General features: G+C 39.7%; 1 protein-coding gene across 6 annotated transcripts in view; it reads right to left on the bottom strand.

Moving 5' to 3' along the window:
- Positions 1 to 15,325, bottom strand: part of DNM3 (dynamin 3) — a 542,059-nt gene extending 526,734 nt beyond the window's left edge. For all 6 annotated transcript variants that reach the window (XM_047751932.1, XM_047751935.1, XM_047751934.1 and 3 more), the window contains exon 1: positions 14,993 to 15,325. In XM_047751932.1, the coding sequence (XP_047607888.1) occupies positions 14,993 to 15,153 (161 nt within the window). In that variant the 5' untranslated portion in view covers positions 15,154 to 15,325. The remainder of the gene's footprint in view (positions 1 to 14,992) is intronic.
- Between the last annotated feature and the right edge of the window lie 10,775 nt (positions 15,326 to 26,100).

The following is a 26,100-nucleotide window of genomic DNA, read 5'->3' as shown; positions in this document are numbered from 1 at the left end:
ACTTAACTCCAGACCCCCCGAGTTAATGTCCATGAATGGAGCCCAGGAATCCTTATTTTGACAAGTTCCTCAAGGCAAATCGTACACATATATACACAAAGGCAAATCGTACACATATATATTTGCTCTGGAAAATGCTGGGGTGGACCAGTCTTTCAAATACAATTATCCCTTCTAATTCAAATCTATTTGGTTTCTAGGTTCAGAGAGCAAGAGTTCAGATAGTGAGGGTTGGAAAGATAGTGAGGGAAAGAGCTAAGCCAACAGCTGAAGAGGACAGATGTTAAAACAAGAGAATCATGCATAGATTTATATCATTAAGAAAATGAAAGAATTATATCCAACATCATATAATGTTTATAATAGAATATAATCTGAAAAAAAAGAATCACTATCCTGTACATCTGAAAACTAATACAACATTATAAATCAACAATTCTAATTTTTAAAAATTAAAATTTCATGGAGAAGTACAAGTGAGAGAATGAATAACTCAAAAACTAAGGCACATGGGCTACAAATATTAGTTTAATGAAGCTAAGAGCATTAGTTTATCAAACACAGTCAATACTGTAAGGGTTATATAGAAATATCTTTCTAAAAGCCAGGATCTTTATGCCCAGTACCAGCCCATCTTAAGCTGGGTCAGCAAGTTGATTAGTGAAAACTCAATACAAATTTAGTACCTAAAACAGAATTGCACAAGGTACTATAGTACAAACCAATAAAGAGTTTGCAGTCTGAATCTGGGATCAAAAACCATAAGAAGTCAGTCAGAAACTCTGAAGTGCTAAAAAAAAAAAAAAAAAAAAAAACATGGAACTAAACCTAGTGAACAATCCCTCAGTCATAGAGAGGTCAGAGAAGGCTGTCATCTGACCTCTCCCTGTCCCCCCATCTCAACTTATCAAATTCTTATTCTTTCATGCTCATTTCAGACCCTACCTCATTCATGTAATCTTTCCTGGACTCTCCAAGGAGATGGGATATTTTCCTTTAACCATCCAAAGCACGATACCTCTAAAGTCACCCAAATTGTCTGATATCACATCTTCTTGGAAAAGATGAGAAAAGTGACAGGAAAACACTTTTGGGAGGAACAGAAAACAAAAGCTAGACAGGTAGAAGATTTCAAAAACCAGAGATTTTGAAAGGTGCGTGACAACTGCAGGTTCTTGAGAAGGACCGAGGCATTAGAGTTGTGTGTTGGAGGATTAAACCGAGAGCAACAATATCAGCATGGAATGAATGAATGATAAATGAAGGAACAGAAAGAGCAGGATGCTGTCAGTTATCCACGTGTCAAGGGAGGACCTAGGCCACAATATTCACAATGAGAACAGAGGAAAGTGTGACCCTAAAAGATGTTCTGAATAAGGAAATTACAATGTGTATTAGACTCAGAAGATTTTACAAATAAAAAAGAACACTAAATGATGGAGGTTTTTTCTTTTTTTAATGTTTCCATACTAGTATGCCACAGGAGGAAGTGGGATTGTTAGGAAAAGACGACGTTAAAATCAAGCTGTTAGTCCATTCTTTTTCCAAAGAATAAATACAATTTACCACTAAAACATCACTCTCCACAGCTGCTTCATGGAATTCACCATTCAGTGAGAGATTCTAGTTTCTTTACATTCACACTATTCTTTGAAGGCCCAGAAAGTCTAGACCCAGGGAGTTCTTAACCCTTTTATATGTCTGGCATTTCTTATTTACCCAGCAATAGTCTACAGAAAGCACACATTTTTTAAAGCCAGATTTCTCTCTGACACCCTGCAAGCCAAATCACAGACTTTTAAGTTAAAAAGAACCTTCAAAGAACCTTCAAAAAGGTTCAACCTGCCTCCCATCTATACCATACCAAGAAGCCAGTCAGTCTTTCAATTCCCAGCCTCTATCCTTCTGTGACGGAACACTTATTTACTGCTTCACAGGGTTGAGCAGTCTCCCCAATGTTAAGTTTAAAGCTGTCTGCCTATAACTCTCATCCATGTGTTCTAATTCTGTCTTCTGGGGACATACAGAGTCAATCTAATCCTTCTCCAATTAACAACTCTTCAAATATTTGGAGACATCATCATAATCCAGTCAATTACATTCCAACAAATGCCTTACATAAAAATTGTTAGCCTGGTTACCCTGACAACAGCACAGTGTATATCAACCCTTATGCATTTCTAGGTCACCAAGTTCTTTCAAGAAGGTACTATGTACATAGAGCCTCACACAATTTCTGGCATGTGGTGGACTCTTAAAATATGACTGTAAATGACTGAGTGAATAAATTTGCCTGCTAATAGAATTTTCAAGCATATTCTTTCTCAACTGATCTAACCTTCTACCTACAACCAAACAAGTTTATTCAACTCCCTGCCCTCAAAAATCAAATAAATGTCAGAGTTCCCTAGTGACTCAGTCGGTTAAGGAAATGGCATTGTCACTGCTGTGGCTCTGGTTACAACTGTGTTACAGGTTCAGTCCCTGGACCAGGAATTTCCACATGCATGGGCACAGCCAAAAAAAAAAAATTGTTATCACGTACCACTAATAGGTCACATCCACATTTTGAAAAACAGAGATTAAGTACAACATCCACCCCATTCTCAATCAATTTATTGATGACAAATGAAACACAGATACAAACAGTTGAACAGACAGACAAGGCAGCCAACTGTATAATAAGATTCCCATACAGTGAAGTATGAACAAGGGCCACTGAGGAGGGGCCTCTAAATCAGAAAGGGAGAGCTGAGAAGACCAGCATAGTAAAGACCATTCTTTGACCATTCCAACAGTAAAGTTGTACAGTAAAGACCATTCCGACCCCAGCTCTCATTTTCTGCCATGTTGCCTTGGCTTAACAGATATTTCTTTAACAAACACCTACCATGGGTATAAATCAAATCCACCTCAAACTAAATAACTCACAAGTATTCCTAACTCCTTTAGCAGTAAGATTCCATTTGTGTTTTTTCTTCCAATCTCCCTTGTATGGTATAGGCACTCAACTAAGCAAGGCTTCTTTCTTCCCATCCTCCCTCTTGCTCTTGAGGCAAGAGACTCCTGATCCTTCCACTACTTCCCTTCTTCGCTGACTTGGAAAAAAAAAATCCTCTGGGAGAATATAATACTTGAAGTAAATCAGTAAAATCAACTTCGTATTTTCTAGGACAAAGTAAAGAGACTAGATGAAGTATTTTCTAGGATAAAGTAAAGAGACTAGATGAAGTATTTTCTAGGATAAAGTAAAGAGACTAGATGAAGTTTCTTAAATTGAATCTACAAGGACTGAAGTCAGTACTCAGTTAATTATGTTGGTATTTCTAGATGACTGTGTAAAAGTCTCACCACATAATGGTTGCTGTCCAAGAAGTAGGACACAAATCATGAATGCTAGGATCCATGAAAATAAATTCTGGGTCTTTTCTTCTCCGTTAAATAAATGAAAAGAATGGACCTCGGTTTTATTAACTAGAAAACAGAAACAAACACACATATATACAAAGTTCTAAGCCTCCTCTGGATAATCCAAAGCTATTCTTACACAAAGCTTCTGAGGCACACCTAGTAACACAAAAAATAATGTAATGCTAAATGGAACCAGTTAACTAGCTCAGAGCTAAAACTGCAGGTCAACAAGTTGTGGAAACGTCAGTCAAGTCAGGATATAAATCTTTAAATGAAAAGAAAGCCATGGGGTATTACTTCGACATCTACTACAAGGATTTTGGTACCTAAGGTCTAATAACACTCTGCAGACACTATTATTTTTCTGTCTTAACTTCCTGATCCCTTGGCTGTAGAACATTTCTGTATCTCAGCCTTAGTTTATACTCCTGCTAAGTAGTCCTGCTTCTCCAGTCAGACTCTCTCAGTTGTTTTTCCCACTTTCATCCCCATCTTTGCCTACAACTTCATCTAACATTTCAAAAGATAAAGACAGGCTAAGAACTGTTTATTCCATTATCACAGAATCAAATACTTTGCTTAAAATTCATTGTCCAGGAGAATATCAAAATAATTTCAGAAAAATTCATTTTAATTCTATTATCTCTGCTAATAATTCTACTATGATCATTATCTCCAATAATCACCATTTACTTTTTTATTTTTTTTATTTATTTATTTTTTTTTTTTTTTTGGTATTTTTGCCATTTCATGGGCCACTCCCACGGCATATGGAGGTTCCCAGGCTAGGGGTTGAATCGGAGCTGTAGCCTCTGGTCTACACCAGAGCCACAGCAACGCAGGATCCGAGCCGCGTCTGCAACCTACACCACAGCTCATGGCAACGCCAGGTCCTTAACCCACTGAGCAAGGGCAGGGATCAAACCTGCAACCTCATGGTTCCTAGTCGGATTTGTTAACCACTAAGCCACGACAGGAACTCCAATAATCACCATTTAAACCTTAGCATATCACTTCACTTTTCTGAGGCTCGATCTCCCACATTTTTAAATTAAGCTTAGTAAAACATGGCTTTGGGAGTTCCCTGGTGGATCAGCAGGTTTAGGACCTGGCATTGTCACCACTGTGGCTCAGGTTGCTGCTGTGGCGTAGGTTCAGTTTCCACCTGGGAACTTCCACATGCCAAGGGCACAGCCGAAAAAAAACAAAACAAAACATGCCCCAATATGCTCTCAGGGATACTGTAAGGATTAAAAAAGAGTAAATGAAAAAGTACTTTGGAACTCTTGGGAGGGAAGAGTTAACAAACTGGATTTATGTTGTGTATATCTGTTTAAAAAAAAACAAACACACTAGGTATTGCTAAATGTGGGTGATGCTTTCTTTAAAAAAGACCCAAATATACATTGTTAGACTGATCTAAGAGTTAGTATTTTGATGTTAGATGTAATTTTCCAACATGCACAAGAGAATTTGCAAATACACATTACTATCTATTGTCTCTCCTGAATTTACTTGTGCTTTCAAAATAGAAAATATCCAGTCTGTTAAAAAAAAAGCAAAAACAAAAAAACAAACAAACAAAAAAAAAACCCTCTTAAACTAATAGCAACATTTTATTGAAAACATTATTACAGACTGGGCACATTACACATTACTATCTATCCTCTTCCCTAAATTCACTTTTGTTTTAAAAAAAATTGGAAATGTCCATTCTAGATAAAAGACTAAAACTAATAACCATTAAAGGAGTTCCGGCACCAATTCCCACATGGGGAGGTAGTTTCCCACACCAAACAACAAGCAGGGCTCTGGACATGAACTGGGTGTCCTACAATTCAACTCAATTCTGACACTATCTACCTGGAGAAAAAATCAGATTCCAGAGGCTGACAGCTCAGTTCCACAAAACCGCCCTCTCCAGCAACATCAGGCACCAATCCCAAGGCTAGGTCGTTACCTATGTTTCTGACCAACAGGCTACAGGCTGGAGTTTCCCACCACCTCCTTCTTGGTTCAATCAATTTGCTAGAGCAGCTCAGAAAACTCAAAGAAATATTTTACTTATTAGTGGTGTATTTTAAAAAGATATAGGAGTTCCCGTCGTGGCGCAGTGGTTAACGAATCCGACTAGGAACCATGAGGTTGCGGGTTCGGTCCCTGCCCTTGCTCAGTGGGTTAAGGATCCGGCGTTGCCGTGAGCTGTGGTGTAGGTTGCAGACGCGGCTCGGATCCTGCGTTGCTGTGGCTCTGGTGTAGGCTGGTGGCTACAGCTCCGATTCAACCCCTAGCCTGGGAACCTCCATATGCCGCAGGAGCGGCCCAAGAAATAGCAACAACAAAAACAAAAAAGACAAAAGACAAAAAAAAATAATAATAATAAAAAATAAAAATAAAAAGATATATATATAACTCCAGAGTAGCCATATGGAAGAGATGCATGGGACAAGGTACAGGGAAAGGCCAAGAGGTTTCCACACCCTCTCCAGGTGTACTACATGTTCACCAACCTGGAAGCTCTCTGGACCTGTATTTTTGAACTTTTTATACAGTCATGATCAATTAAATCACTAGCCATTGGCAAGTGATTCAGCCTCAAGCCCCTCTCCCCACACTAAAGGTTGAGAGGATGAAACTGAAAGTTCCAACCCTCTACTCACAAAACTGGCTCCACTGGCAACCAGCTCCCATCCTTGGGTGCTTCCCCAAAGTCACCTCACTAACCTAAAAAATACGCCTTTATCACTCTCCACACTTAGAAAATTCTACAGTTTTGGGGAGCTATGAGCCAGAAGCCTTGAACGAAGACCAAATATATCTGAGAATTATAATTTAGCCATGTGAACAACAAAATATATATTTTTTCTCATAAATCACAACATTATAGCAATCATTTACTACATGCTTATTTTGGGCCATATACTTTACATCATCTTTCTTGGAACTCACACATAAAACAATGAAGTCTATATTATTGTCTCTATATTGCAAATTAGGAAATTAAGTCCCAGTGAAGTTCAATGTCTTGCTGAGAACCCATGTTTGTAACCAGTTTGGAGTCAGAAGTGGGACTGAAACACCAGTCAGCAAAGCCTGGACTTGATTACCAGAATATGACTCCTTTTCAAATATCTGTTTTTTGAGGATCTAAGAAAACAAATATCATAAATAAGATTAGACACCCAAATCACTTATTTAAATGGATTAGTCTTTTCAATTTCGAGCCATTGAAATGACAGACAACAAAGTCCCTCAGAAGCCCTGTGCATTCCTAATAGGTATGTATGTATTATTCCTGGGGATATCATGACCTTGAAACTAAGGGAAAAGAAAATGAGACAGACACAAGCACTCAGACACACACTTTTAACTCCTGAATATAGAGCATCTTCAGCAGGCGTGTTAAAGGAAAAACAAGATCTAAAGCAATCCTGCAACATTTATATAATCATGGATTAAATAAATCATCCTTTTCCTCAACAATTATTTTGTCTTTTTATTAACACTAAGAATTTAACACATTAATGCTTTTTAAAATTGCTAAAATAATTTCTATGACATCAATGGGGCTCAAAGAATACAAACACAAAAAAGTAAGGATATGAAACAGGCAAACTGAAAGGTGAGGATTTAGTACTCAAATATGTATTTTAATTTACCAAAAATCTCACCTATTTCTTTGAACACTAACTTTTCCATTTCTATAATTTACTTATACACAACTTTTAAGAAGCTTTTCCTGGTTTAAGCAAAGCCAATCAGTGACCATTCCAGGCACAACTTTCTAGATAAGCCTACCTGGTGGGAAAATAATAATAATATGCAAGAACATCCACAATATTTCATGTAGTCTTCTGAGCCCATTTGTTTCCTAACAGTCACAATTTACTCTAGAGTATATTATCTCAGCCAAATTTCCTGGTCTAAGCCTAAGAAAAATCCTGCTCCCTGTCTCCATACCCTATTGTGTATGGAGGAGAAAAAAAAAAAAAACTATTACTGCTGGCCTACCATCAAGAAAAATAATAAAGTAATGGAGAGGAGTATCAAGGAGAGGACAGACTGGTCTAATGGAAGGGAATGGGAAGAGAGGTGGTGAGGCTGAAAGGCAGTCACTTTAAAACAATAACAGGAGGAAGAAAAGAGGATGAAATGCCACAGGGCTCCCAGTTCTGAACACCAAGTTCCAGGACTCAACTGTTATTCTATTTCTGACCTTGGGCAAATCTCATTTCTCTGTATCTTACTGTAGCTCCAAGAAGTTAGCAAAAATTAAGCAAGTTTGTTACAGAACCTAGTGAACGGCCAGTATTCCCTACTGATTTTAAAAATATATATAAAAAATTTTTTAAAAGCTAAGCCAACCAGGACAAAGAAAAAAAAAAAAAACCACCAATCTGGTATTAATAAACTCTTCGTTTTGTGGAACAGAGTTTAACTCAATAATGCAAATCGAGTGTCAACCTTCCCTCTGCCTTTACTCTTTTCTCTTTCTAAATATATTCTATCCTCAGGTTTGCCTTTAGAACGTTTTCCTTGACGTTTTGTTTTCCATTTACTCCACTTTAACTGAACACTTTATTCTTAAAAAAGAACATGCAATTCACCTCCCTTAAGTATTAGTGCCTTAAAGGTCCTTAGTTGGTCTGATCTATCCTGCCCTCAATGCATCCAGTTATATTTGTAATCTCTCCAACCTTTTTTTTTTTTTCCCCTGCTCCTCTTCTCTCAGGCCCTCTCCATTATACAGTGTCTCTTTGTGATAAAGTGACAGTCTAAATTCAATGCCTTGTTATCAAGTCAAACACCGAGACACAGATCACCACCTTCCTGCTTTGACATCGATACTTCAGTACACGCAGCCTTGAGCTAAAACGATACTGGCTGCCAAATGACACTGGTATCTCAAATATTGTCTACTTTCCATCATATCACAATTCAATTTCAGAACTGTTGTTTTTAATAATTGTTTTCTTTTTTGGAAAAATAAACTGACGAAATATATTTTGTTCCATTAAGTCTGCATTATACCCAACTGCCTTCATTTTACAAGATCTTTGAAAGTTGTGGTTTTATTCCTTCTGCTGCCATGCCTCTTTTTACATAGACATCACTTCCTAAACATTCATACTTCCTTCTATATTCTTATCCAGTATACTTAGAACTCAATAATACATACTCATTGACTTTACTTGCCCATATTTCTCAAGAGTATCAGCAAGAGTCATATCCAAGACTAAATCCCAGATTGGCCACTTACTAGCCATGTGACCCTGCACAAATTATTTGTCTCTCTAACCCTGAGTTTCCTCCCTTATTGACACCGGGATGTGAAAACAACAAAGGTTCAGAAGGCATGGAAAGTGTGTAACAGCCTCCATGCCTACTATCAAGTAAGGCTAAACAAACACTGTCCTCCTTCTTCCTTCCATTTTATAAAAATGTGTTTAGTTTAACATAATCCATCAGAATTTTAAAATTAATTATGAGTGTGAGAAAATGCAAAGCAGAATCAGATATAGGCAAAACTGTGGCCATACAGAAAATAAATTAGATCGTTTTATACAGTACATTAGGCTCAGAGTTCTCTTGAGTTGGCTATGGTGAAAAGGAAAAACTCATCTATAGATGCTTGCATTCCTCTCTTAAAATTAATCATAATAAGTAAAACATCATAATTTAATTCTACTTATTAGCCCCAGCACAAAGTACTTACTACCTAAGACAAATACCTAATATGTTAAATGTAGGTCTCGTTGATAGAGAACTCAATAGCCTACACTCTATCATGGCTCATTATTTTTAAGTTTTATTGAAATATTGTTAATTTACAAGGTTGTGATAATTTCTGCTGTACAACAAAGTGACCCAGTCATACATATACACATATCCACTCTTTCTCAGATTCTTTTCCCTCATAAATTATCACAGAATACTGGGTAGAGTTCTCTGCGCTATACAGCAGGTCCCCGTTGATAACCCACTGTTAAGTTTCCATTCCTTCAAAGTTCTGAATTATGCTTGCCTAACTTCACTCTTAAGTTAGTCCAATGCTTTTTTTTTTTGTCTTTTGTCTTTTTAGCGTTGCACCCATGGCATATGGACGTTCCCAGGCTAGGGGGTGAATTGGAGCTGCAGCCACTGGCCTACACCACAGCCATAGCAATGCCAGATCCAAGCTGTGTCTTCGACCTACGTCACAGCTCAGCGCAACACTGGATCCGAGGCCAAGGGGATCAAAACCACATCCTCATGGATATTAGACAGATCTGTTAACTGCTGAGCCACGATGGGAACTCCAGTGCATTTTTTGATATTTGTTCATCATATAAATTTCAAAACAGATATCCTACCCAGTCCTCTACTAATTGTTTGCTTGTCAGATATTAATAATTAAATTGATTGTTATAAATCCTTCCAACTGTAAAATTGTGATAACCTACATAATGTGAATTAGGCAAAAATATCTTCATAACTTCAGGTTTTAGCAATTCATTATTGGATGAAACAAAGTTTATATTTCTGATAATTTAAATAGATCCTTGGGGACTATGAAGTATGATTTTCAACAATTATCATATTTTATTGTTAGGACCAATTTATCTAATAACTTTAATATTTGGAAGCCATTTGTTGAAAAATATTCACTAGGAAGTTCCTGTGTGGCACAGCGGGTTGAGGATCTAGTATTGCCACAACTATAGCACAGGTTTGACCCCTGGCTTGGGAATTTCCACATGCTGCAGGCACAACCAATAAAAAATATATATATACACACACACATACACACACAAATTCAGATGCTTTGCTATTTTAAATAATCTTTTCCCCTCAATACCAACCTAATTATGAATTAAGAAGTTTACTAATTAATATGAATGCTTCCGTGCTTAGTTCTACTTAGTCCTATTTGCAATTAGAGAACTCTTACCTCCTCAATTTTTAAATACTCTCTTGAAAGCAGTCAAAAGATTTAAGAATAAAGTCGTATCTGTCCAAGTCATATAAATGTCTTTGGATTTTTTTAAAACTATCTGGGAGTTCCTGTCATGGTTCAACACTAACAAACCCGTCTAGTACCCATGAGGACACGGGTTCAATCCCCAGCCTTGTTCAGTGGGTTAAGGATCTGACATTGCCGTCAGTTATAGCGTAGGTCACAGATGCAGCTCAGATCCCACATTGCTGTGGCTGTGGTGCAGGCCAGCAGCTACAGCTCTGATTCGACACCTAGCCTGGGAACTTCCATATGCTTTGGGTGCAGTCCTAAAAGACCAAAAAATAAATTATCTGGAGTTTCTATTGTGGCTCAGTGGGTTAAGAACCTAACAATGTCCACGTGGATATGGATTCGATCCCTGGCCTCACTCAGTGCATTAAGGATCCAACATTGCCATAAGCTGCTACACAGGTCACACATGTGGCTCAGATCTTGTGTTGCTGTGGCACAAGCCTGTAGCTGCAGTTCTGATTCCACCCCTAGCCCAGGAACTTGAGCACGCCACAGGTGCAATTGTAAAATGGAAAAAAAAAAAATTATCTGGTCATATCCGTTCAACAACAGCATCAAATGGCTCTCTTTTAAGGTTCTCCTGCAAATTATCTTTAGAAACCTCATAATCAAATATACATTATTTGACATTTCCTCATGGAAACGAACTCTCTCAACACAGCCAATTTAACTTTTTATTTGGCCCCCATTAATCAAAAAAAACCTATCCTATCTGTACAAAACTGAAAGTCTATTTATCATTCAGGCTAGAATAAAATAATGTGAATCCTCTGCCTATAAAATTAGCACTGAAGAACTAATGTTTCTAACAAGTATATCATTAAAAAAATGTTTGCACATTAGCAACTAGTACGGTCTCACTTAACACCTCTATAAACAAGTTATATTCCCTCTAAACACATCCTTAAATAAAAAACCCAATTACATCCTAGAGGTCCCTTCAAGAATGTCTAATGTGGTAAAGAAATATACTTATCTTTTTACTAGTGTTGCTTCTGCCTAAAAGGTTACCTCAAACCCTCTGTGAAATGAAGCAGACATACATAAATAAACACGAAAAAATTTATAATAGCAGTTTCTTATTTATTTAGGTGATGATTTTCAGTGTGATCAAAGAAAGAAGTTCAAAGTATTTATCAGAGGAATTGGCAAATCTCAATATGGAGGGGGTTCAATATAGTACAGAGGTTTTACAGCACAAGAATAGAGCCCAAATACCTCAGATTGAATCGTAGTGCCACTGTTTTCACGTTAAATTAAATTCACCTTCAGCAAGTTATTCATATTCTCTAAATATGCCTTCAGCAATTACTCAAACTCTCTAAATCTGACTTTCCTCTTCTATAAAATGCAACTCTTAGGAGTACCTTCCTCTTTAGGGTTTTATGAGGATTCAATGAGATTATCTATGTTACAGCACCTAGAATAGCACCTGATACATAAGAAGCCCTCCATAAATGCTGTTATCATCACCATCATCTCACTGCACTGTTTAAAAAAAAAAGGGATGTAAAAGTAGTTGAATAAATTCTTCTGTACACACTAGATCAATGGGCAGACCCCAAGCCATCTAGTGAACCCCTATATTCAGACCATGAGTCTCAGCTTCTACTCATTAGACCTTAAGCTGCCTCTCACTGAGTATATCTGACCTGAACATCCAAAAGAACAATCTGATTACTCATCCTAAATCACATTAATATGTAAATTCATCACTTCAGCAATAAAATCACAAACAAGTAGTACATTCACAACTCGTTTTATTCATACAATCTCAAACACATCACCCCAAAATTTAATTTTAGAGCTACAGTTAAATGAGGTAACGTATTCACATGCAAATTCATTCGGTGGTATCAAAAAAATCAATATAAGCAAACAGAGAGGAGAAGAGATGATTAGTCCACTAAACATGGATTGTTAAATGTTGAGAAAATGTATCATTATGTTGAAGAGAACAAGCTTAAATGATTAGCAAACATTATTAATTTACACGAGTAATGACCCCTTGTTTTATAACTGCATTAGCTAACTGCACAGAGGTCAGTCTTCAAATGAAACAGCTATATGTAAAAGAGGAAAGTTTCATTCTTAAAGGATCTTATCTTAATCGAAAAATTTCTGGCTAACAAAAAGATAAAAGGTTATAGTATAATACTAGTAGTTTTTTCCATCTAGAATGAATCTCCTAACAAAGTAGAGAATTCCTCTTTCCCTAAGGTTGGTTTATAATTAGAAACTAGATTCCTCAATAATTCAATGATTGAAGTCTTTATTAAAGTCAAATGACCTTTTTAATTAAATTTTTCTCCTAATATACAAGCTCTGCTAGGTAGGCGTCATCTCTATGGTAATAAAGCCTTGCTATATTTCTTAAATGAGTTTTTTCCCCTTTATGTCCATCCTTTTCTTTGATTTGACATTCTACCAGTAATTATTGGTAAAGCTTTAAAAAATATAAGAAATGACTAATGTATTCTGGTAAATGCTCTGATTTATATATTTATGATGCTCCTATTTTTCATTCTATCCTAAAAATATGCTGAAGCTAAAATATTTTACTCCTCCAGATTTTTTTTTTAAATTCTCATTTGAGGAGTACAGCTAATGAAGAAAAATGTTTACAATTTTATTATCACATTAAGGGATGTGTTAGGGTTTCAAAATCTGGAAAACAGAATTAAGATACGTGCATAAAACTGACATTAGGTTCAAATGCTCTTGCCACAATGCATTTAATATACAGACTCATCCAACAAAAGATGTATAAAATATGGCCAATGCATTTGAATTACTTACAACTTTAATCTTTAAGTATTAGTTTAAAAGACAAAAGTATTCAAATAGCTATTAAAGCACCCTGTTAAATTCTCTGGAATTTAAAAACCCAAAAATACAATGTCATCAAACCTCACTATCCCTATGGATACCACTTTAAATTTAATGAATTTCATTGGCAATACATTAAAAAAGTAAAATCCTTGAGTATGTAACTGCTGTGTGAACATGTTTGAAATCACATATTCCTCTATCACTTCACCATAAGTCTATGATGACGAAGGCAAAATGCTTTATGATCCCTTTTTCATCATTCAAATTAATGATAAAAACCAAGCAAAGTGATTGTGACTTAAAGACATTAGCCAACTGTCAGCAATTTCACTCTTAATTAGGTTTCTTAGATTTCCAGTTAAAACAGAAAAAAAAAAAAAAACCCTAAGAGTATCATCTGAGAGAGCATAATCTGAGAGAAAAGAATATACACTTTATGGATACTAGCATTCCAAAAGGAGATATGAATTATCTAAATCTTGCACATCACCAAACCTTAACAACAACAACAACAAAAACCCAGCGACCTTCTGAATCCTAAATCACTAACCAGCCAAATAAAAAGAGTGAAGTACAATCTCTGTATTGTACCCTCTCCAGCCCACTCTCTCAGCTGCTGTACATTTCTACCTGCTAACTACTAGGAAACAGATTTCAGCTTTCTTAATTCTTTCCGATGGGCTTTTCTTAACAAACGTGTGCACTCCTCAGGCAAGGCCATTAAGGTAAAAATCCCTCATGAATTGTTCAGTGGAAGAAACGCTGATTCCCAATTTAAAAAATTAATTATTTAGATTTTTCTGAATTAAGAGTCACTCAAAACACGTAACTGCAATTTAGATACAGCATGTTAACTTGAAGACTCACAGGACAAATAAAAGCTAGCTTAGGTAACCGAAGATGATGCTGGGGGAGGGGGCGAAGAGAGTGCGAGAAGGATGCTGGCTGGTCCATTCGGAGATGATGCAGGAATGACATGGCACCTGGACAACACATGTCCACGTCTACACCCCCCACCCCCCGCCGAATCTGTGCCTCGCTTTCTCTGACATATGCCTGGAGCTGTGGCTAGGTGCACACGCAAACACACAACCTTTTATTCTCCCACTCCTAAAGAGGAGAATGGTGGGGAAGCGTCGGCCCGTTAAAGCTTCACCACAACAAACGGTTCCTTTCTCCTCCCACCCCGCCTCCCCTGCTAGAGGCAGGCGACGACTGTCTCGAACAGTAGACAGCTGAGAGGAGCCGAGAAGCAGGGTGAGAAGGAAAGCATCTCCAAGGGGGAGGGGGGCGGGGGAATAAACCCCCAGCCTCTAGGAGAGGGGGTCGGGGAGGCTGACAGGAAAAGGAGGATGATGCTGAGCCGGGAAAACAGGAGAGGAGGACTGGGAAGCGCCCCGGGTGCGCTCCGCATCAGGGCTGCCCCACTGCCCGAGGCTGGCGCGCAACGCGCACGGGGCGGGGGAAGTCGATCTCAGGGCGGACCCCCTCCCCCGACTCTCCAACCGGAGGACCGGGAGGAAATGGCTTTGTATCGCAGGATGAAAGGCAGACAGGAGGGCCACCAGGCGGGGAGGGACGGAGGATGCCCGGAGCTGGGACGACCCCGCCCGCCTCACGGACACCGCTGCTCAGCCCTCCTTTACGCCGCAGCCCGCAGTTTAACCTCCAGCTCCCGCCGCCTGTCCACGCTCCAACGGCCCGGAGCGGGGTCGCCCCCACCCCCCACGCCCTCACCTGCCCACGAAGTTCTCGAGCACTGAGCTCTTGCCGGCGCTCTGGCCGCCCACCACAGCGATCTGCGGCAGCTCCAGCAGGCAGCTCTGTCCCAGCGCGGAGAAGGCATCCTGCAGACGGTTCACCAGAGGAATCAGCTCCTCCATCTCTCGGTTCCCCATTGTGCCTGCGCCGACGGCTGCCCGCTACTCCCTGCTCGCCTCTGCGACCTGGCGGGGAGCCCCGGCCGCGCCGCCCTAGCTGCAGCTGCCGTGCTCCGTTCAGTCCGCCGGTTCCAGCTCAGACGTCGGATCCCGCCGCGGTCTGGCCTCTAGTGCGCTCCTGACAGCAACGGTCCCGAAACGCGCCTGCGCGGGCGAGTGGAGGCGTGGCCTGGCTCCAGCTCCGCCACCGCCCCGCCACGCTGCCTTCGGCGGCTGCTCGGACTTGAGCTTCCGAGCCCTACGTCCCAACCCGGCGGGCAGGCACTGCCTCCCAGCTGCGGCCAGATGCCACCGCCTCTGTCTTTTGTACCAAGACTCATAGGCTGAGTTAACAACACTTGGTCAGGAAACAACATGAAATCAGCAATAGTCGGCGGCGCTGTTCCCTTTCAACAGCTACGAAGCCAAAGTCCACTGGAAAGCACGGCCACCAATAACAACTCAGCACTGTCGCAGTGGCAGCGGCAGTAAAAGCACCTCAGCTGCCACCAGCAGTGCACGCCCTCCGGAGTGCACCTCCCAAAAGGAAACACGCCTGTTCTCACGCCCACGCTCGGGGTTGCGGGCTGGATGGGGTCTAAATTCTTCCATTTCAGGACCTGCGTAGTCTGACCTTACCTAATCTTTTAACTTTACAGGTTTGGTCCTCCTAGCGCCGCCTCTTGCTCCGCACCACACCTCCTCTTCAGTCTACCAAACTCATTCTGTCCTTTGAAAATTCTCGTGCCATTTCTCCTCTTACTGAATCTCCTTCTACAGGCTCCATAACCATGTACTCCGCACTTATTCTCTTAGATTTAGCAAACCAAGAAATGACTGTATATCTGGTCCTGTGACTGGTGATGGAGAGACAAAGACTAAGTCATGCTTCCACGGGCCTCCTTAGAGGGATCCTCTTCAAATACTCCTTAGTATGTAATTCACGGGCCTTTCTACCTACATGAGGACTTCCCGGTTACTTTAACTACACATATGGCTAGAGACTACAGAATCTAAATTCCTTGCCCACCTCTCTTCTGGGCCTGGACTGAAATCCAGTTTGTGCTAGACCTCACTGCCTGAATGTCCCACAAGTACTTCTGACTTAATTTATGCAAAGCTGAACTCATCTTTTTTAGCCTAAGCATTTAATGCTATAAATTTCCCTCTGACCACAAAAACTTATAAAAATGTCCATAATAACCAGTAAACTAAGAACCCAAATGTCCATCAAAAGGTGAATGAACCAACAAGTATGATTATCTGCATACAAGTAATAGATCCTCAGCAACAAAGGGGATCAGACTTCAATACAGCAACAACTTAGCTGAATCTCAGATGCATTATGTTGAATGAAAGAAGCCAGACAAAGTACATATTATATGATTCCATTTATATGAAGTTCTCAAACAGGCAAAACTATTCTATGGTGATAGAAGTCAGGGCAGTGGTTGCCCTTGAGGGATAGGGATCGACTGCAAGAGGCATGAGAGACCTTTTCAGAGGTGATGGAAATGTTCTCTATCTTGATCGGGGTGTTAGTATAGATTTACCAAAACACAGCAAACTAAACGTATAAGATCTGTACATTTCACTGTAAATTATACCTCAACTTTAAAAAAAAAAAGTGCTAGAAGAGAAAGACAAAACAGAACACATAATCTTCTCCAAGGTAAGTGGACACCTATTGGAATATCTCCCTGCATGCTTTTTCCAAGAATCACTCCTCCAGCTACCATTTGGTTGAAGCCAGAGCTGTCATGACAATAAAACAGCACTAGGGCAACTGTGCTATGGCCACAACCTGATGCACCAAGGGAGCACTGAGCCAAGCTGTATCAGTCAGAGCCCTATTTCCAAGGACTATGGAATTCATGGGGTTGGGGGGCAATCAGTCTTTGAAGGACAGAACTACAGATAAAGTGTAAAATCTGAAACTATGGTTAGTAATGTTTTCATCAACAGAAAGGAGACGCAAAGATCCTGGTCTTTAGAGAAAGAGAAAAATAAGACAGAGAGAGGAACAAAGAGAAGTCCTAATATACTTGTGTCCTCATTCTACTTCATCTCTGAGGCTCAGCTACAATCCTGCCATGAGTTCCATGAATCAGCCTCCCCTCATAAACTTAAAATAAACCCCCCTCTTTGCCTAACCTGATTTCATTTGTTTATTGTTTGACCTGTAATCAAAGAAAGAAGAATCCCAATAAATACATCCTCCAGTGTGGCCCTTGTCTCAGTAAGACTACCACCCAGTCCCAGTCCAGAATCTGGAAATCATTCTAACTCCCTTTTTCTCTTCCTCATCCCCTATCTCAGCTTGGTTCCCAAATCATTGTAACCTACAGAACTATAAGATAATAAATTTGTGTTGTTTTGATCCATGAAGTTTGTAGTAATTTGTTACAGCAGCCATAGAAAACTAGTAAAACTAATGACAAACTCCTTGACGGCAAGATCTGAATTTGTAATAAGTGTTCCAAGCGTGCTATGGACTGAACTGTGTCTGCTTAAAATCCACATGTTGAAGCCCTAAACCCCAGTGTGGCCGTGTTTAAAGAAGTAAGGAAGATTAGGAGTTCCTGTCATGGCACAGTGGTTAACGAATCTGACTAGGAACCATGAGGTTGCGGGTTCGGTCCCTGCCCTTGCTCAGTGAGTTAACGATCCGGCGTTGCCATGAGCTGTGGTGTAGGTCGCAGACGCGGCTCGGATCCCCCGTTGCTGTGGCTCTGGCATGGCCACAGCTCCGATTGGACCCCTAGCCTGGGAACCTCCATATGCCGCGGGAGCGGCCCAAAGAAATAGCAAAAAAAAAAAGAAGAAGGAAGATTAAATAAGACCATAACGGGTGGAGCTTTGATCCTATAGGATTAGTGAAAAAGAAAATTTTGGAATGGTAAAAACATCCCCAGAAACAATAATTTCACCTATCAAAGAACAGTACATTTGAATATATGAATTCAGGGATTCTTTTTTTTTTTTTAATCAGGCACATTCCACATATGTCTCACAGTGCCTGACCCAGTGGTTAATAAATATGCATGAAGTAGAACTGAACGGAAATGTAAGCATTTGTCATGTTGTCCTCTGTTATTATCACTGGATGACAATAGTATTTTGTTTATTTTTTAGGACTCACTCATGTCCTTCAGTTCTTTCTCCAAAGGTTATCTCATGGATAGATTATATATCTTACTGCAATGTCTGCAGGCATCTTTTGAGTACTGTTTAACCCAGTGAACATCCAATATAGATATACAGACTTTCCATAGTGTAGCCATTGCAGCTGACACTTATGTCTCTCAGGACTTCTTTCCTTTAGCCTAGAGGAGTGGTGAGAAGGTCAAGACTCCCAGTTTTATTGTCCATTATTTTTCATCAGCTGTCATCAAAAAGCAAAATAGGTCTGAAAGTGTCACTCCAGTCTCCTACCCCCTCACTTCTGTCAATTTGAGATGTGGCAGATGGAAACTCACCAGTAGTCTCATGGAAGCACAGCTAAATCTACACAGGACAGGACAGAAATACCAATAGGCAGGTTTCAAGTATGAAGAGAGAAGGTTTATGAAGAACTCTCTATATCACCTAAGTCTGATTTAGCAGCCAGTTTTTGTTTCCTTCTATCAAGTAGATATAACTGTTCTGCTATAAATATAATCCATATATACTAAAGTAGAACAGAAATCACACAGGACTCCTTTTAAAGGAGAAGATTCCCTAGTGCTTTTTAATTCTCATTTATTGAATTATGAATCTCTCTCATATATATGTATATATTATTAAAATTATATATAGGGTATGCTATAAATAGCCATTTATAATCATGTTTATGAAGCCTTTTTAATGACACAGAGATTCTGTGAAGGAAATATTAAAGAGCAGGGTACAAAATTTTACATAAAGTATAATCACATCTACATAAAAGACCTTGTCTAGGGAAAAAAACTAGAAAGAAATCTGCCCAGAAATTCAATGTTGGAGTTCTCATCATGGCATGGTAGAAATACATTCGACTAGGAACAATGGGGTTGTGGGTTCTATCCCTGGCCTTGCTCAGTGGGTTGGGGATCCAGTGTTGCCATGAGCTGTGGTGTGAGTTGCAGATGCAGCTCAGATCTGGAGTTGTTGTGGCTGTGGTGTAGGCTGGCAGCTGTAGCTCCGATTGGACCCCTAGCCTGGGAGCCTCCATGTGCTGTGGGTTCGACCCTAAAAATGAAAAAAAGAAATTCAATGTTATTCTCTATGACAATGTCTGGTGGGAAAAATTACTGTCCTTTTCCTTTTATGTCTCAAACTTTCTACAAAGAGCATGAATTACTCTTACAATTTAAAAAGGTGAATGAATGACATTTTATTGAACCATAAATGGTTTATATACACACAAGCTTATCAACAAAAAAAAGGTGTTGCAGAACATAAGGTTAAAAGACCTTTGCAAAAGCAAGAGTCCACAAGCTCCCCATCCCCAAAACTTGCCACCCACTGGCAGCAGATAACTGGTTAACTATAACTAAGATTTGTAAATTAGGAAACATTTCTTTCTGATTTAAAGAGCAAAAATGTCACAAGCCCAGGCCACCATCGACTATCATATGCCAGGAGTTCATTAAGTACACAAAACTGCAGTCTAGTCACAATTGTAGGAAAGTAGTTACAGGCATGGAATTTTGTTTGCCTAAAGTTTAGGCCATATCTATGGCATCAACAAGCCAGATATAACATTACATCTTATGTGAATACATTTATATGACATTATGGACAAAGCAGAACTAATCTACAGTGACAGAAAGTAGTCTCGAGTCGAAGGTGGGGACAAGGGATTGACTGCGAGGGGACATGTGGAAACCGTCTTGACTGTGGTTGTGGTTATGTGCTTGTCTATGTCTCTCAAAACGCACTGAACTGTATGATGCATTTAGTTTTACATAAAATATATGGCAATAAAAATAAATAATCTCTGGCATTTATGTAATGGTAATACATTAAACAGTAATACAAAGTATGATGGTCTCAAGTCTGGGGACAACCTTAGTTGTAGGTAGCCATAATCCATAAAAATATAACCTACCCCGGAGTTCCCCTCGTGGTGCAGTGGTTAACGAATCTGACTAGGAACCATGAGATTGCAGGTTCAGTCCCTGGCCTTGCTCAGTGGGTTAAGGATCCAGCGTTGCCATGAGCTGTGGTGTAGGTCGCAGATGCGGCTTGGATCCCGCGTTGCTGTGGTTCTGGTGTAGGCCGGTGGCTACAGCTCCGATTAGACCCCTAGCCTGGGAACCTCCATATGCCGTGGGAATGGCCCAAGAAATGGCAAAAAGACACACACACACACACACACACACATACACACAAAAATATATATATATATATATAAAACCTACCCCCCCACCCCCGAAAGAAGCTTGCATGACTCTAAGATTTTGTCAATGTAAAGTCCTTCTAAGGGGATTTCTAAGTATTATGTTAATGGGAAAACATCCCTTGGAGAAGAGCAAAAAAATACCTTAAGCTATTATCAACTATCTCTTAGAAAAAATTATATGCCAACAGGGCCAGCTCTGGGAGGGGATTGGGGAGGGGGCAGGGAAAAGAGTGGAAAGGGCCTCATAAAGCCAGAGTAAGAATGCCCTAAGACAACTTTGCTTGTTTCACCAGGTCTCCTCTCTCATTTCACAGAGCAAGTGCAAACCCTAGAAAAGTTCAACCCTGATCATACATGTGAGGCCCAGTTGAACTCCAGTTCCCTCCCTCCTGTACCTTTTGCCAAAGACAGTGGTGACAAACAACACTGACAGCTTTTGGGTACTGCTCTACAGCCACAAACCCTTTTCACATCAGTTATTTCATCGGACAAACACATGTACCTTTGAAGCATTAACAGTAAGATAGCATCACCAGCCTCTTTTCTGTTAAGGAAACAGGGAAATTAGAGAGATGAGGTGGCTTGGCCAATGCCACACAGCTAAGAACCTCCAGAGATGTTCTCTGATGTGCTTCAGGGGGCCGTACTTGGATCCCCATGTGAAAATCTTGCACCAAGTAAAATGTAGAACCTGCATCTGCAACCTAATATTAAGACTGAAAAGTGCAAGGAAAACATATGTGGAGTCTAAAAAATGAAAATTGAATATAACAAAAAAGAATCAGACTCACAGACAGAACAAAGTAGTGGTTACCAGTGGAGGGGGGAGGAACAGTATAGGGGGTGGGAGAGTGGGAGACATAAACAACTGGGTGTAAGATAGGCTACAGTGATTTATTGTACAATGCAGGGAATATAGCCAATATTTTACAACAACTGTAAGTAGAGCGTAACCTTTAAAAATTGTATAAAATTTTTTATACAGCCTACACCACAGCCACAGCAACACTGGATCCTTAACCCATTGAGCAAGGATAGGGATTGAACCCGAATCCTCATGGATACTAGTCAGATTTGTTACCACTAAGCCACAATGAGAACTTCTAAAAAATAAATTTTTTAGAATGTATGGTAAAATATTGCTTGTAAACAAGACTAGGTTTTATCTTTATAGATTATTTCAATTACAGTGACCTTAAGTCAGCAGATTGGGATACAAGTTCCTACTGGCTACGTGATTCACCCTCCTAGTCCTTTTATTCCACCTGTAAAATGGGTATAGTAATGTCCACTCCTCTTAATTCATAGACTTCATTGTGAAATCAAATAATGAATGCTAAAATATTCTATAAACCTCATAGTACCAAGTGACTATTAGACATTTTATTTATAATTATCCAAACCTACATAGGAATTTTAAATTTATTAATTACCAAAAGGTTTTTATTAACTCTAATTTTAAAGTGACTTATGTGATAAAGATTTATTTGTGAAAATATCTTCAAGTATCTTACAATTTCTATAGCTCATCCATTTTAGGATTCTTTCATCTGGTAGATTAGAATTGTGGAAGAGTTCACTCTTAGGATCAGCCCAGAAAAAAACAAACAGAAAGTGTAGGTGAAAGTAACAATTCACTAGAAATCAAGCATGACAAATTAATGGAAAGCAAGATGAGTTTTCACAAATAAGTAAAAATATCCAGAAAGCAGCATGTTAAGAGGTGGCAAAAAAAACAGGCCAAGATTGACTTTCACAGAGAAATTACAACAAAGCTTAATTCCTTTATAACTTTTGCTATTCTCCACGTATAGCTAAGAAGGGCTTAAAGTAGAATCAAGGCAGCCAGTGACACAAGCGTAATTTTCAGATTCTTGGTCAAATTTATGCAAAGCAACCCAGTATCTCTGGAACCAAGGATCTCTAAAAATCCCCACTCCCTATGGAGATCTCTCTACTCTCTTTGAAGACCACTCAGGCGGAACTCCCACTCTACCCTGTTTTCCTCAGCCTGCTGACCCTCCTCCCCAGCTAGCATTCTCATTTGTCTTCAAAAAATATTTTGAGATTTAAGAAGGAGTCCTTTCTCAAGTCTGCCAAAGAGTAACTCATTGTGAGAAGTCAACACCCCGAGGTGTCATAGCTGAACCTGGAAAAACAAGATCAAAATGGCAGACCCAGGATTTTACGATCACATCACTATTTCATGCACCAGTCATTCTGATAAAATCTTCTCTGTACTTTCCTATATGACCTTCAAAATCTTCCTTTTGAGTAGCTAGAGAAATTTTTTTTTTTCTGTATTTCTTCCTTTCTCACAACAATTACTTTACAAGTACAAATGCTGGCTGATACATGCTGAGAGAACAGAAAGGGAAAAAAAATCACATAAAAGGTAAAACCCCATCTCACTCTTACGCAATTTATTTATTTTTATTGCTGAAAATTTCCAGAAAATACTTTATTGCTGAAGAAATATGTTCTGAAAAATAAAAACTCAACTGAGAAGACTGAATTCCAACCTCAGTGTACAATGCCTCTGATTCCATTAGGGCATGCTCCACTTACATCCTGCTGCAGAACAGGAATTTGTCACACACACTCACACTGATGCAGCCTCCTTCAGGCCATTGACATCTGCAAAATGACAGCTCTGCCAAGGAGGCCATGACAGCAACAACAAAAAAAACCAGTTACGTTTTCTGTGAATACATGTGCACATGTTTCAGATGAGCCATTTATCATCTAACCTAATAAAAATCCCTTTTCTTTTCTCCTCCCTTTTTTTTTGGGGCGGGGGGGCCTTCACCCACAGCATTCAGAAGTTTCTGAGCCAGGGATTGAACCCACACCACAACAGCAACAATCGGATCCTTTCATTGCTAGGCCACCAAGGAAATCTTCCTTCTTTGTCTTTTCAAAACCTATTTTCAGCAGTGGCTAGTCAGAGAAGGATCTAACTGTCGGTGTTGGACCTCTATCCACTGACACAATTTCTCTCACAATCCAAAGAGGCTAGTCTCCACTGCCAAGTCTTTCAAGCAAATGGGATGGGCTCTTCAATGATTTTTCTGTCCTACCCGGATGTCTCAATCCAAACAGAACCAGAAAATCACAGAAATCTCTTTTAGAGCAATTGGTTAGAGAGCTGATGGACAGTAATGTCTAATTATGCCTTGTTGGCTCAGGGCTCTTTTATTACCTGCTTCTCCTCTCTGTTCTAAGAGCTAGATCCATTTTAGACAGGAGAGAACTAGGACACACATTACCTGCTGCAGGCAGAGCCCTAGTTCACAGAACCATCAGTCAGAAGCAGCCAAGGGAAAGAACTTTCTCCTACTATGGTTAACAATCTTTAAATATAGAGCCTTTCTTATTTTCCTAAGTCTGGTCGTCTCTTTCATCTCCATCTCCCCCCTACTCCTGAAATCCCTCCACTGTGCCATCTGCCCCCTCCCACAGTCTATTAGTAATAAATTCTCTTCTATCCTCAACTTTTCTCCAAAGTTACTAACAGAAACCTGGTCCACCCCTGAGGACCCTGTCACTCCTGGAGAGGTCTCAAGGAGTAGCTGTTGTCTTCCCCAGGCACCCTAAATGCTGCAGAGCAAAAGTGAGACAGGTATGCTCTGTGCTCCTCATTATGGCTTCTAAACCATTGTCTTTACCTAAAATTTTCCAGCTTTGAATCTACATCATGTCTATTAACACCCCCACCTCTGTTTGTTGTAGGCATCTACCAACTTTTTGGTCATTCTCCCTCATGTTTTCAAGATTTCAGTTCATGACTCATTGCCACTCTACTACATGCTTATCTTAATTCTTAGTGATTTCCAAGTTGATGGCAATTTCAACATTGTCCTCTTTGTTCTCATTCTCCTCCCTCAAGTGATTTTGTCCTCTAATGGATCTCATTCCATCTCCCTCCCTTGGGCCAATCCCTAGGCCTTGTCATTACCAAAATCTACAAACACCCATAAGCTCAGATGCAAACATCCCACACTCAGACCTACACCCACTTCTCTTTCCAGGTCACAATAGTGCCCACCTGCAATAATCCATCAGCTTCACTCACTAGAAACTACAATCAATTACTTCTACCATTCGTTCAGTTTTTCACCCTCTTTGTGTCCTCACTTCCCTTATCCTGTTTAAATGCCGTGATTCATCAATATAAACATTCTCTTGCTTATACCCTCCGCCCTTCTGCTGCTCTCTCAGTTTATCACACTTACTTAGCAAAACCCAGCCCTGGGAAAATCCAACTCTCCTCCTACCCTGTACCTATACCCAAGAAAAATGAACATGGCTAGAAAAAAAATACACACCATGATGCTGATAAGGAAACTGACCCTCAAATATACCTGGTAATTTGCCTTTCCATGGTCCATTCACTCAATCTCCTAGATGACAATCTCCTATTTTCTCCTTTCTCATCAGACCTCCCTGTCTCTTCCCCATCCTATTCTAAAATGATGATTTATATCCCATTTCATACAGAAAATATCAATAATAAGAGAAATTCTGTTAGCTCCTATCAAGACAACCTCCCAGCTTCTAGGCCATATATTCCGCCTTCCCTAGTTTCTCTATAAATGGACCATCCAAACTCCTAAGACAGGATCTCCATGTATGAACTAGATTCTACTCTATTCTTTATTCAATTACAACAATTCTCTCTTCTTTACAGCATCACTAATTTCTTTCTCTGTTGGATCATTCCATCAGCATATAAACATACTATCTTTCTCTCAGCATTTGATCTTTTTTCTTACCTATTTCAGTTAGTGGAAACTCCCTCCTTCCCATTGCTTAAGGCAAAAAACATGGTCATCCCTGACTTTCATCTTTATCTCACACAACATAGAGTCAGTCCATCAAGAAATCTTACTGGCTTTACCTCCAAAATAGATCTAGAATCTGACTGCTTCTCACCATCTTTGCTGCTACAGCCTAGTGTAGGTACTGCCATCCAGTACCTAGATTACTACGTAGCCTCCTGTCTGAACGTCCTACTTCTATCTTGATCCTCCTACTAACTATTCTCAAAATGCAGTAGCAAAAGTGATCCATTTAAACATAAATCCCAATATGTTGCCCCTTACCTCAAAAAGCTCTCCAGTGGTATCCCATATTACTCAGACTAAGAGACCTACAAGGCCCTTCTTTACTGACTCCCCCACCCCCATATCCTTCTTCCCCTCTGCCTTTATCTCCAGCTCTCTCCTTCACTCACTTTGCTACAGCCACAGACTTCCTCATTCTTCCTTAAAAAACACCAAACACATTTCTCCATGGGCGCTTTCTCACTTGCTCTTCCTTCTGCTAGAAACACTCTTTATTCAAATGATGCTGAGGCTTATCCTCTCACTTCTTTCTACGTCTGTGCTCAAAAGTTACTTTCTCAGGAACACTTTACCTGACCATTGCACTTAAAATTGTACTCCCTCACACATAATTTCTATTCTCTTTCCCTCTTTTATTTTCCTGCATAACATGAATATCCTATATTAACTTTTAAAGTTGTTTGTTATCTGTTCCACACACACAAACACACACAC

Source organism: Phacochoerus africanus, chromosome 11, assembly GCF_016906955.1.
Source record: "Phacochoerus africanus isolate WHEZ1 chromosome 11, ROS_Pafr_v1, whole genome shotgun sequence".
Taxonomy (NCBI): Eukaryota; Metazoa; Chordata; class Mammalia; order Artiodactyla; family Suidae; genus Phacochoerus; species Phacochoerus africanus.
This window is presented reverse-complemented; position numbering and strand designations above follow the sequence as displayed.